This window comes from Macrobrachium nipponense, chromosome 36, assembly GCF_015104395.2.
Source record: "Macrobrachium nipponense isolate FS-2020 chromosome 36, ASM1510439v2, whole genome shotgun sequence".
NCBI lineage: Eukaryota > Metazoa > Arthropoda > Malacostraca > Decapoda > Palaemonidae > Macrobrachium > Macrobrachium nipponense.
The window spans coordinates 42,497,186-42,512,207 of record NC_087220.1 but is presented as its reverse complement, the minus strand read 5'-3'; the positions used below and the strand labels follow the sequence as shown (position 1 = coordinate 42,512,207).

At 37.2% G+C, this 15,022-nt stretch overlaps 1 protein-coding gene across 1 annotated transcript; it reads right to left on the bottom strand.

Moving 5' to 3' along the window:
* Nucleotides 1–8,209: 8,209 nt before the first annotated feature.
* On the bottom strand, nucleotides 8,210–14,820 carry LOC135203423 (uncharacterized transmembrane protein DDB_G0289901-like). Its single transcript, XM_064233151.1, has 3 exons — nucleotides 14,808–14,820; nucleotides 9,205–9,706; nucleotides 8,210–9,089 (listed from the first exon to the last, which is right to left on the bottom strand). Exons 1-3 carry the CDS (start codon nucleotides 14,818–14,820, stop codon nucleotides 8,210–8,212), a joined length of 1,395 nt encoding a protein of 464 aa, XP_064089221.1.
* Between the last annotated feature and the right edge of the window lie 202 nt (nucleotides 14,821–15,022).

Below are 15,022 nucleotides of genomic sequence, written 5' to 3'. Positions count from 1 at the left end.
GTCCTTTTGTTGGAAACACAACCATAATAGCCTTCAGTCTTTGGCTTGGAAAATACACCTCATAATAGCTTCAGTCCTTTGCTTGAAACACATCATAAAAATAGCCCTTCAAGCCTTTTGGGTTGAAACACATCCAATAATAGCCTTCAACCTTTGTGAAACCAATTCATACTAGCTATTCAGTTCTTGTTGAAACACACCATAAATAGCCTTCAGTTCTTTGCTTTGAAACATCAAATAATGCCTTCAGACTTTGCTTGAAACAAACCACCATAATAGCCTTCTAGCCTTTGTTCAAACAAAACGATCATAATTGCCATTTCAACCTTTGTTGAAAACACACCATAATAAGCCGTTTCAGCCTTTGTTGCAAAAACACACCATAACTAGCCCTTCCAGTTTTTGTTTGAAATTGAAACACACCACCATAATAGACCTTCAGTTTTTCGTTGAAACACATCCATTTATAGCCATCAGTCTTTGTTGAAAGAAAAAACATCTCATAATAGCCTTCAGCCTTTGTTGAAACACATCATAATAGCCTTCAGCCTTTGTTGAAACACATCATAATAGCCTTCAGCCTTTGTTGAAACACATCATAATAGCCTTCAGCCTTTGTTGAAACACATCATATTAGCTTTCAGCCTTTGTTGAAACACATCATAATAGCCTTCAGCCTTTGTTGAAACACATCATTATAGCCTTCAGCCTTTGTTGAAACACATCGTAATAGCCTTCAGCCTTTGTTGAAACACATCATAATTGCCTTCAACCTTTGTTGAAACACATCATAATAGCCTTCAGCCTTTGTTGAAACACATCATAATAGCCTTCAGTCTTTGTTGAAACACATCATAATAGCCTTCAGCCTTTGTTGAAACACACCATAATAGCCTTCAGCCTTTGTTGAAACACATCATAATAGCCTTCAGCCTTTGTTGACTTAATCATAATAGCCCTTCATCTTTGTGAAATGAAACACACATAATAGCCTTTTATCTTTGTTGCTACACACACCATAATAGCCTTCTCCTTCGGTGAACACACCATAATAGCCTTCAGTCTTTGTTGAAACACACATAATGCCTTCATCCTTTGTTGAAACACCACATAGCCTTCGCCTTTGTTGAAACACATCATAATTGCCTTCAGCCTTTGGTTGTTGAAACCACATTTCATAATAGCCTTTCACCTTTGTTGAAACACATCGTAATAGCCTTCAGCCTTTGTTGAAACACATCATAATAGCCTTTAGCCTTTGTTGAAACACATCATATTAGCTTTCAGCCTTTGTTGAAACACATCATAATAGCCTTCAGCCTTTGTTGAAACACATCATAATAGCCTTCAGCCTTTGTTGAAACACATCGTAATAGCCTTCAGTCTTTTTTGAAACACTCATATTAGCTTTCCCAGCTTTGTTGAAACACCTCATAATAGGCCGTCAGCCTTTGTTGAAACAACCATCATATTGCTTTCAGGCCTTTGTTGAACACATCAAATAGCCGTCAGCCTTTGTTGAAAACATCATATTAGCTTTCAGCCTTTTTGAAAAACATCATAATTGCCTTCAGCCTTTGTTTGAAACACATCATAACTAGCCTTCAGGCCTTTGTTTGAAACAATCTATTAGGGCTTTCAGGGCCTTTGTTGAAAGCAATCATAATTGGCCTTTCAGCCTTTGTTGAAACACATCCATAATAGCCCTTTCAAGCCTTTTGGTTGAACACATCAAATAGGCCTTTAGTCCTGTGTGTTGAAATGCACATCATAATAGCCTTTAACTTTTGTTGAAACACATCATAACGACCTTCAACCTTTGTTGAAACACACCATAATAGCCTTCAACCTTTGTTGAAACACATCGTAATAGCCTTTAGCCTTTGTTGAAACACATCGCAATAGCCTTTAACCTTTGTTGAAACACATCATAATAGCCTTTAGCCTTTGTTGAAACACATCATAGCCTTCAGTCTTTGTTGAAACACATCATAATAGCCTTCAATCTTTGTTGAAACACATCATAATATCCTTCAGTCTTTGTTGAAACATCATAATAGCCTTCAGCCTTTGTTTGAAACACATCATAATTACCTTCAACCTTTGTTGATACATTATGTACTCGAGCAGCTCGTATCTGCCTTGCAAGAGTAACATTATATGACTTCATCCTTGGAGGACACATCCGCAGTTCCCGCTCACTTTTTTTTCTAAGACAGATAGCGATATAACTGGATAAACGTCTCATGAGAACATTGTTTCTCATTCCAAACTTATGTGAAAGTGAGAAAAGTTTCATTCGTCTCTTCATCACTGTTATTGGTATGGGACGTGACGGAAAAAAAAAAGCCCCTGGGAACACGTACTTTGGATATTGAAGATATGCATAAAATTCTCAGAGAGGATGGGTCACAGTGATGCCTGAACACTAATACAGTGACAGGAATAATATTTATTGCATGCGTTGTTGCAATTCAACTGGATGAATTTACACCTGGATTAATTTTAACAACTCATGAAATAACTCATAAGTTATTTGATGAATTGTAACAACTCATAAAATTACAATTCAACAGGATTCATTTATATCTGTGTCTGGAGAGTGAGAAGTACCGAACAAAATTAGCCTTAATGTGCTAGTAGACGGTAGTGTCTGCTTATTAATGTAAATTATATTCAAGTCAGTTTGGTTTCCTTATAAGAACTGTCAAAAGAGACATTATTTTCATGCGCATGCACGAATCTGTCCCAGAGGTGACATACGCATCATCCTCACGAATTTGGAAGGAAAAGAGTAAAAAATGCACATTAATCTTATTCTTATTCAGTAAATGAAACCTTATTCATGTGGAACAAGTCCACTAAAGGGGCCATCGCCTTGAAATTCAAGGTTCCAAAGAATATGGTGTTCATATTAGTTTGAAATGTATCATGTACCTGGTTTGAAAAATATGAAAGAGCAATTTTGATATTTTGATTTAATCAGATTGCTGGGTTGTACGACCCTCGTTCACCTAAAAATGGAAACTGTAACCTATTGGCACTCGTACGAGACCCCTGTGAGATATCTCTTTTAGTTTCTGCAACTTTTTGCTTTTTAATTACCAGCGTTAACCGTTACTCAACCCTTGGCAGTGATCCAATCTCTGGACTGGCAGGAATATATAAAATCCCATTGCAGAGCTGTCATGGCAGGAAAATAGGGGCCGGTTTCAAATGATTTCGTTCGGAAACCGTTACGAGAAATTTATAAATTTGGAGTCCGCTAGAATTCGTGCTTTGGTTTCGTTTTCACAGTAGCCGGTATGATTATCAACACCCCCCCCCCGCTCTCTCCTCTCTCTCTCGCTCTCTATACATACATATATATATATATATATATATATTATATATATATATATATATATATTATATATATATATATTATTGATTTCTCTAGAATCGCTGAATAAAAAGAAACCAAAATTTGCAGTTATGAACCTTGCTCCCAGGTGTAAATTGGTCCTCATAAAAGTTGAGTAATGCAGGCTCCAGTATGACATGTGTATCTTGGTAACTCTCTCTCTCTCTCTCTCTCTCTCTCTCTCTCTCTCTTCTCTCTCTCTCTCTGTATCAAGACAGCGTGTTTTGTAACAAAGGATGACAGGTGCATGTGTTTTGAAACAAAGCCATCTTGACGTCATCGCTTGAAATAGAGGAAGAACTTTTTTTGTTTTTGTTTTATTTATATAAGCCCAAATGACCCTGACTTTAGATTGATAGGTAGCATTAAAGAGATGGACTGATAGATATAGGAGATAGAGGGAGACAAATAAAATGTTATGAGCACTGAGATGGATGACAGTCTTATAGAAGGCTAGAAACTTTTGTTTTTGATACATCATGTAAACTGGCGAGTCGTTTGTCTTGAGTAAGTGGTTGTTATTTAAGTAGATAAATAGACAAGTGAGTGGGTATTTAGACAAAGTGATACATACCATATTGATAACTGAGATTAGTTATACGCTATATACATAAAAGACTGATTCATAACATTATTATTATTATTATTATTATTATTATTATTATTATTATTATTATTATTATTATTATTATTATTATTATTATTGCGAAGAATTTATTTACACACTCTTGAAGCTACGTCATAAAAATTCACAGTTATATAGTGAACTATATTTCTATGTAAAATAAACAAAGACTTTCGATCCTTATCAGTGTTAACGTTAACATGTTAACACGGATGAGGGTGTTCGAAAGTCTTTACTTGTTTTTACACAGTAATATGGTTTGCTATATAATTGTGGATTTTTATTATTATTATTCAGAAGATGAACCTATCCATATGGAAGAAGGCCTCAGGCGCCATTGACATGAAATTCAGGCTTCCAAAGAATACGGTGTTTGGAAGCTGGAATGTAACATCACCGTACAATGGTAAAAGGAGACAGATATTAGGGTAAGGAAGTAATATAGCCATGGAAAACAGTACAAAACCATTTGGCAAACCCACTGATATCACATCCGAGAAATTAAACACAAGCTTTCTGTGGGTCCATCTCCCTCTTGATGTTTTTTCCTCCCTTACGGCACAGCTAATCATTGCGATATGAGGAGAGTCCACAGAATGTCAACAAATTGAGTACAATGGCCTCCTTTTTTTAGGGGGACGTGGGAGGGGGGAGGTACTTTGTCTCTCGAGAACGAAGCTCCTCGGGGTATTTGGTACCTTGCTGGCGGACAAACAAAGCAGGAAATAATCATTGATGTTCACTAAATCTCTCACTAAAGGGACCGAAAGTTATCTTGACACCGTCAACTTTGCTCTTTGTGAGTGAATTATTTGCCAAGTTTTCTTCTTCAAGGATACGGCTGTCCATTAATAACGGCAATATTGTTAAAAAAGATTTTAATTAGTAAACAAATAAAAATGTCCTATTTACGGTTTTTTTAAACAAATTTATTTGATTTCCAATATTTTTTCATGTTAAGGCTTAAGGTCTGTAGAGCAGAAAAGTAGCCCAAGCCTAATGAAAATAGCATTTGTCAAAGGGAGACGGTTTAGATATATGGGAACACAAAAAGAGATTCCAAATCTCATATTATTGATGGAAGTATGTGCGGGTTACAGGCGTTTCACGGACTCTTGGCATGGGACTCACTTCAGATGTGACGCAGCAGGGGCCGAAATAGTAGCTGTAGGCTAATGGCAGCAAGGCCATCTAGCGGCGAAATTGTTCGAGTTCGTGAGCAGAGGACGGATAATTGATTGACTGACCAGTGGTTTTCAACTGGTGGGCCATGACACGATGGCTATCCAAGGGCAATGTCCTGAACAGAGTTTTTGAACTTAGAGAAGAGCTAAAGATGTTTTTGGATATGCAAGATAAGGAACCTATTTTTTTTTTCATGATCCACTTTGGGAACCAAGTTTAGCCTATTTAGCTGACATATTTGACCAGCTTAAAAAGCTTAATCTAAAGCTTCAGGGTAAGGACACAACAGTAATTCACTTTGTTGACACATTGCTTGGTTTTGTTGCCAAGACGAAGAACTGGTCTAGGAAAGTTAGCTCTGGTAATTTTACTATGTTTGAGAAGCTTTGTGAAGTGGCTGAAGGAAGAGAAGGAGAAACAGAATTTTGCCTCCAAAATGAAATAATCAGTCACCTTCATAATTTGTGCCAAGAATTTTCCAGGTACCTTCCTGATCTTGAAGAAATAGATCTGTCATTTGTGAGAAACCCTTTTAATGCAGAACCAGATATTATTCCTGAGTCTGACCAAGATGAATTTTTAGAAATGAAATTTGATTCAAGTATCAAGGATTTTTTTTTTAAAGAACGCTCTATACAGGAATTCTGGTCACAAGCAAGTGTATCATATTCGAGAGTTGGGAAGCTTGGGATAAAAGCCCTTTTACCTTTTGCTTCTATTTACCTGTGTGAATCCGGGTTTTCTGTCTTATTACAAATAAAGACAAAAACAAGAAATCGTTTGGAGGTGAAGCATGATATGAGATGTGCATTATCTACAACTGTCCCACAAATTGATAGACTTATAGTTGAAAAGCAAGCACAACATCACACAAGCTACCAAATCTATGCAGTATTTTAAATGCCAACAATAAAGTACTATTATGTTTATTTCTATAATTGTTGTACAAGTGTAAATTTAGTTTTTATTACAATACAAATAGACAGATTTTATTTACTATAAATGCACGCCAATGCTCAACTTCATAAGTAAAAATGTGGAATTTTAGTTTTTATTTCAATGTCCAAAATTTATTTAGAATACTGTTAAATGCAGGCCAGTGCTTATTTTCATAAGTGAAAAAGTATTTTGAGTTATTATCACAAGCCATAAAATTGAATTACGCAAATACTGGAAAGTGTTTAATTTCATAAGTAAATACATGTCCTTTGAGTTTTGATTACAACATATATGAGTTATTAACAGTGAATAAAGGCAAACATTTTCTTCCGGTAATGAAAATGTAAACTAATGAAGTGCTCTAAAGAGACAGTTCTGTAAATGATAATGTAAAACTAATAAAAGTATTCTAAACTTTTTTTTATAAAATTCTATTATTATTTTTTACACAATTTTGAAGGGCATTGGGCCACGAGTACTTAGGAATGCCAAAAATGGGCCATGGGCACAAAAAGGTTGAAAAACACTGGACTAGACCGATCCCTCTTAGATTCGAGAATATCGAGGACGGAAAAGTAGAAATTCCTAAGTATCATAATGGCGGAACTTACTTGACTCGATTCTGATCGTGAAATGCCTTTATTTACTTATATTTTCTGTCTCTATTAATCTGCTCTAAGACATATTTTGTACGTTATTGGATGTTATTTTCTGTTTCTGTCTGGTGTTTTATCATCATTATTATTCAGAAGAATAGTAATGATAATAAAACACCATATGGAACAAGCCGACAGAGGCCATTGACTTGAAAGCCAAGCTTCCAAAGAATATGGGGTTCATTTGGAAGAACTCCGTAGAGGGGGTAGTGCCGTCAGTGAACCTCATGCGGTGCACTGTAGGCAATACTTGAGGTTCTTTGCAGCGTGCCTTCGGCCCCTAGCTGCAACCACTTTCGTTTCTTCTACTGTACCTCCTTTCATATTCTCTTTCTTTAGCTTAATTTCCACCCTCTCCTAATACTTGATTCATAGTGCAACTGCGAGGTTTTCCTCCTGTTTCACATTTCAAACCTTTTACTGTCAATTTCCATTTCAGCGCTGAATGACCTCAAAGTTCCCAGTGCTTGGCCTTTAGTCTAAATTCTCTATGCAGCTCGACTTAACTGATTCATTTGGAAGAAATAAGAGGAGGTAAAGGGAAATAAAGAAAGAAGAGAACTCTCTTATTAAAAAGAAAAAATAAATTAATAAATTGATAGATAGATAAAAAAAATTTATTAAAATGCAAAGAGAAAAGTGTTCCGTTAGAGTTGCATTGCATCTTCGCTCAAACTGTCCAAGTTCCAACTGCGTTTATCAAATGAACGGAGCCAAAAAGTAAAAAAAAAATCTCCTCTCAGCTTGTAATATGTAAATTAATGTTATTTCATCTCATAAAGCCAACGTAATTCCCAAAAGAACGCGACCAACAATTCGAAAAATGTTATGTCTATCTTTGATATGCAAACAACGAAAAGGTGCTTTAAAAGTTCACTTATCAATAGCTAATCTTTTTTTTATGTTATATCTGTCCGGCAGCGAGATCACAAAAGAGGGACATTTTTGTGGATAGGAAACGTCTGTAATCATCCAACGATATCAAAGAACCCGGCTTTGATGTCACAGCTGAAAAGGCGTCAGTGACTTCAATGACGACAGGAACCCGTCTGTATCGGAAGGGCGGGATCGATGATGGCTCTGTCATCTCCGCTACTGCCTCCTTCGGTAACATCGCCACCACAACCAACAACAACAACAACAACATCGCCAACACCAGCAGTAGCAAGAATATCGCCAACACAGGCGTTAACAACATCTCTACCACAACCAGTAACAAATTCGCCACCACAAACAATAACAACAAAATCACCACTACCAATAGCAACAACAAGTCGACTGCTATCAACACCAATAACCGACATGTCGACCAATGTCACCACCAATAACAACATGTCGAGCACAATCACCACCAATAGCAACAACATCTCGACCACTTATCACCACAGTAGCCACAAAATCTCAACCACTATCACCACCAATAGCCGCAACATGTCGACGACCACTATCACCACCAATAGCCGCAACATGTCGACCACTATCACTACCAGTAGCAACATGTCGACCACTATCACCACCAATAGCCACATGTTGATCACTATCACCACCAATAGCCGCAACATGTCGACCACTATCACCACCAGTAGCAACAATATGTCGACCACTATCACCACCAATAGCAACAACATCTCGACCACTATCACCACCAGTAGCAACAACATGTCGACCACTATCACCACCAGTAGCCACAAAATCTCGACCACTATCACCACCAGTAGCCGCAACATGTCGACCATTATCATCACCAATAGCAACAACATGTCGACCACTATCACCACCAATAGCAACAACATCTCGACCACTATCACCACCAGTAGCCACAAAATCTCGACCACTATCACCACCAGTAGCCGCAACATGTCGACCACTGTCACCACCAATAGCCACAATATGTCGACCATTATCATCACCAATAGCAACAACATCACCACCACTACCAATAGCAATAACATGTCGACCACTCTCACCATCAATAACATAATGTCGACCACTATCACCACCAATAGCAACAACATCTTGACCACTGCCACCACCAGTAAGAACAACATCGCCACCATCAATAGTAACAACATTGCCGCAACTACCACCACCAGTAACAACAGCATTGCCGCAACCACCACCAGGAACAACATCGCCACCACTACCACCACCAGTAACAATAACATCTCCACTGCTGCCACCATCAATAGCAACAACATCGCCACCAGTACCACCACTAGTAACAGCAACATCGCCACCAGTACCACCACTAGTAACAGCAACATCGCCACCAGTAGCACCACTAGTAACACCAACATCGCCAACCAGTACACCACCGTAATAACAGCCACCATCCCACCATACCACCACTAGTACAGCAACATCGCCTACCACTACCACAACACGTAACAACCAACCATCCACCGCTACCACCTTCATCGATAGTAACAACATTGCCGCAACTACCACCACCAGTAACAACATCACTGCCACCACCACCACCAGGAACAACATCGCCACCACTACCACCACCAGTAACAATAACATCTCCACCACTGCCACCATCAATAGCAACAACATCGCCACCAGTACCACCACTAGTAACAGCAACATCGCCACCAGTACCACCACTAGTAACAGCAACATCGCCACCACTACCACCACTAGTAACAGCAACATCGCCACCACTACCACCACCAGTAACAACAACATCTCCACCGCTACCACCATCAATAGCAACAACATTGCCACCAGTACCACCACTAGTAACAGCAACATCGCCACCACCAATAGCAACAACATCGCCACCACTACCACCACCAGTAATAACAACATCGCCACCACCAAAGGGAACAACATCGCCACCACTATCATCACCAGTAACAACAACATCGTCATCACCGTCAAAAATATCATAACCTCCATCAATAAAAAAAAAACTCCATCTCCACCAAATTTCACAATCTTCAACACCTTGATTTCATTTCCGTCATCGCCAGCGTTCGAAACAACTAGAACAGCAACATGATTACTGATTGTGGCATCAACTTACTTGAATGATTTGAGATATTAGTGCAACGATAGGATGAATGGATGGCCTTGGAAAAAATGAAAATTTAAACTGTCATCGTGATCAAGAAAATATCTGAAGATGTATCTTCGTCATATCAAGATTGTCGGCTTCCCTAGAAAGTTTATTTCGAAACGTTAATTTTTACAAAGATTTTAAAATGGTTTCAGGCATTCCATTTATTTTATTTATATATCTTTGCCTTTATTGTTGTTACAATAAATACCAGAGCTTTAAATGGCCTTTGGGATGATTGATATTAACCATTTAGGAAGTGCTGTGTTGGGAGTGATGATGTTCCATAGAAAAAGTTAATTACAGAAGTTTGAATGAAGTTTGATAACACTGCTGAGATGTAGTGATATGTCAGAAGCGAAATTAAAGTGGTTTACCTTTATTGGAGTGAAATTAACGAAAGGTAAAATGAGTTTAGATGTAATGGATAAGATATAGTACTTGCGGGAAGTGAAAGTACAGTGCTAGAGTTAGATAATTATATTTTGAAGTAAATCACAAGTGGAAGAAGGAAACACACAGACGCATTTATTATATATATATATATATATATCTATATATAATATATTATTTGATATATATATATATTATATATATTGAATATATATATACATATACATATGTGTGTGTGTAAAATGATACGAACATTAAAGTAAATTTTGAGAATACAGAATAGGTAATAATTAAGACTAAAGGTATATCATCGAAAGTTGGGCGTGACTAAATGTTCAGCATAAAATTGAAGTTTGGTAAGCAAAGAATCAAGAAGAGGAGTTGCAAAACTAACAAGTGAAAGGTAAAATGCCACAAGAGGAGTAGAAATAAATAATGAAAAGGTACTTAAAAAAGTGAAAAAGACTAAATATCCATCTATGATAATAAAACCCGAGTGGATCTATTTTGTTTGTCCGCCCCGTGGTAAGGGCGGGCTAAGTAGGGGAACGGGAGGGTAGGGGAGACATGACGGGCAGCGACGGGTTCCAGCACAGCGTATCGCGCGTATCAAGCTCATCACATAATTAAGTACAAGATAAAAAAAATATCTTAAGCAAATACAAAATCCGAGTGACTCGAGATTAGAACGCGTCTCTTTAATCAGTGTACTTTTTATTAACAGTAAATGTCAAAAGAAAGTCGAATGAAAGGCGAAAACTCCCAAGACCAGAGAAGGCTATTAAATCCGAGATTCGTCAGGTTTTAAGATGTTGTTTACCAAGACACCCACGCGTCGCGCGCGTCGCCTCCCACTCGCCGTTTGATTTAGTCGACATTAAATATTGTGAACAGTTGCATTTGTCTATTTTGGGAGTGTGAATGTCTTCATGCAAATATAAACACTTTATATATAGATATATGTATATATATATATATATATATATATATATATACATATATATATATATATATACTATATAATATATATATGTATATATATATATATATATATATATCTATATATATATTATATATATATATATATATATATATATATATATATATAATATATATATATATATCATAGGTATTATTATTTATAATATAGTCTGTAGTATTATTATAATGTATTATATGTATTAATATGTTAATATAATATATTTATTATATATATATATATTGTCATATATATATGATATATATTATATATATAGTAATATACTATATATATATAAGATATACTATTATATATATTTATATATATTATATATATATATCTATAATCAGTGGCATTATTTACAGGGACTATCTTCTTGTTTAGATTTTTAATCAGTCTATACTTCTTTTCCTCTTCAGGCTGATTCAAACTAAATAAACAGATAGTCTCTGCAAATAATGCCATTGAATTCAATAGAAATTGCATAAGAGAAAATATGCCCAAATAGTAGACACACATACACACACACACAGAGTTAAATTTGGTATGTTGGAAGGAGTTGCTGAGCCAGCTCTACATTACTGAAGTGTTGCGTGCATCCTGAATACAAATGAAACAGTTAAAATGAAATGAAAGGGTTTTTGTGGTAAATTGAGGGAAGAATCGTAAGCGTTGAGAAAATTATGAAGATGCGCAGAAGTGGCAGAATTTTTTAGCTTAGTTGAATCAGGATAATTTGAGGTGGTTTTGTCATGTTAAAAGAAAAGGGGAGGAAGATGTTTGCGATCAATAGGAAGCAGTTGTATTTATGATGCAAAAATAGTTATGGAAGTATGTAGTCGGCCATTTTACGCTTTGTAACCTGTATAAGTGAATACAATCTCTCTCTCTCTCTCTCTCTCTCTCTCTCTCTCTCTCTCTCTCTCTCTCTGAGGCTAATTTGGGACACAGAGAAACCTTCTGCCGTTAGGTTCCCCGAACTTTTTATTTCCCCAGTCTTTAACCTTTCGGGAGTCAAATTTAGAATCTGGAGCTTAATTTTTGACGCTCGATTTAGGCATTCCGATTCTCCTCTCTCTCTCTCTCTCTCTCTCTCTCTCTCTCTCTCTCTCTCTCTCTCCTATTTGTACTAGCTACGAAGATGATCGTATAAATGAAAATAGAATTTTTTTTATTTACGTTAACTGATACACACACACATTATATATATATATATATATATATATATATATATATATATATATATATATATATGAATAATGCACATACTGTGCATTATATACGTTAACCAACATAAATGTGTGTATGTACATTTATGATTATATATATTATATATATATATATATATATATATATATATATATATATGCAAAATAATCATACATACATGCATACATACATACATACATACATACATAAGAACACATGTATAACACACATATATATACCCTATATATATACACACGTGTATGTGTGCATGCATGCATGCATGCGTTCCTATGCCAGTTTAATCAGTCAAGGACTTGGCATCGGGTAATTGAAATCCCGCTCGCTTCCAATCTGGCTTCCATGCGCGCATCGGGCGACGCACAGCCGCGGACTACTACGTAGGTCGCGAGGGTCAGGCCGAATTCTATACTATAGTGCTTCGTCATGGCACTAATTAGCGGAGGCGATCAGTGACGTCCCGTGGTGAATTGCGCTTTATTAGATTGGCATGTTTGTTGTCGCGGTGATTGATGGCCATTGCCTCCCGCTGTCGCTTTATTGTCGCAGTTATGAGATTTTAAGTTTTGATTGTTTTTCGTGTTCATATTGTGGTTGCTTGCGGTCGTTATTGCCGGCGTTGCTGAGGTGGTGTTGATGGGATGATATAGGATAAGTAGTAGTAGTATAGTATTGAATATTACTTTATTTTATTTAATATTAGTTTTGGTGATGTTGGAGTTACATAGTGTGGTGTTATTGTTGCCACGCGTAGAAGGTTAATAATGTCATTCTCTCTCTCTCTCTCTCTCTCTCTCTCTCTTATCAGTAGTATGTTATCTTTGTATTCATTTTGTTCTTTTGTTTTTTAAGTAATTTTGTTTTGGAGTTTGTGTTAAGGGTCAAGTGGCATTACCCTTTTTATGGAAATACCAACACGCACACATATTATAAAAATGTATGTGTATCAAAATGTGTTATGTGTTAATGTATGTATGTTGTTTGTGGGAAGATGTATGCTCTCTCTGGATCATTGGAGTGCTAATGAATAAAATAAAAACTATTTATTCTGTAGTGTGTGCAGGTAAATGAGTCAAGTTTTAATCATTTCTTTTTCTTGCAGGTACGTTGCTCGGACATTCCCTTGTTGGAACTACTACAGGCTCTCTGTATCGCTCTCATTAGGTAGGTCCAAATACATTCGCCTCTAACGAGGTCGCAAAAGGGGTGTCGTCGCAGAAATTGTAATTTTTATTCACTGAAATCTGTGATTTGTTTTGATTATTCGCAAACTGTTCTTATGTTTATGCTCAGAAAGCAAAGATATAGTCGTGAAGGGCACTTGTACTAGGCAGAGAATTAAGTGGAGTGACGTCTTACGTTGATTCAGTTCCTCGTTGGACGAGTCGGTTACATGCTTGACTATCGATCTCAGGGTCCGTGTTCGATTTCCCGCTCGGCCAACACGGAATCAGAGGAATTTATTTCTGGTGATAGAAATTCATTTCTCGGTGTGGTTCGGATCCCACAATAAGCTGTAGGTCCCGTTGCTAAGTAACCAACTGGTTCCTAGCCTCGTAAAAATATCTAATCCTTCGGGCCAGCATTAGGAGAGCTGTAAATCAGGTCGGTGGTCTGGTTGAACTAAGATATACTTAACTTTTTTACGTTGATTCAAGAAATTCAGGCTGTCGAGCCCAGCAATGGAGAACCTTCTTCCATCTAATACCGAAGACAGTGAAAAGAGATCTAGTTGGAGAGGTTGGGCAGCAAAATAAAGATCCCGGGACCTGAAGGTGGAATTGGGAGAAAAACCAGCAGTGGCACTACGAAGTGACGGTCAGAGAGGTTGAACAGCAAGAGCGAAGAAAGGAATCGGGGATGTAGGCTTATTAAAATGCCAAAAAAAGGGGATGTAGCTAGGGGCTGAAGGGACGCTGCAAGCATCCTTTAGTCATGCCCACAGGACAGGTCGTAGGAAGAGACAGGAAGTCTTTGGGCGAAGAACACTCAGGGACCCAAAGGCGAATTCTGTGTGGAAGGAAAATTTACGGGGAAAGTTGTTTTGATTTGTGTTATTGTCGTTATCATTATTTCTTCCCCAAGAAGAGGAAACGTTCACAGTTCGGTCAAGTAAAAAATACCTCTTGATGCTTGATTGTTTTGCCAAGTGAGATTTCAAAACAGGAAACATTGTCTTGAGCACTGAACAAAAAACAAGATGATTCTCGTCAAGTCCACGTACATAAATAATCATTCATTTCGCAACGTTCTGACATATCACTCAGAGAGGAGCTCGTTCTATTAACTGATATCATATTGCCAATGAAAACTCGCCCGTGTCGAAAGGTAATCACCTTTAGCTGCCATTGCTCGTCAAAGAATGCACCTTAATGGAAGTCTTCTGAAGAGAATGAATGCGAAAGGATATTAGTCTTTCACTTAGGCAGACACTGTGAGGTCAGTAAAAGTCCTTCGTTTCAGTTATGGGTGATTTGGGACGTTTATTACTGTTTATTATCTTGTCGTTACATTGGAGGAATGGGTCTGTAGTAGGTAATTTAAGAGGGAA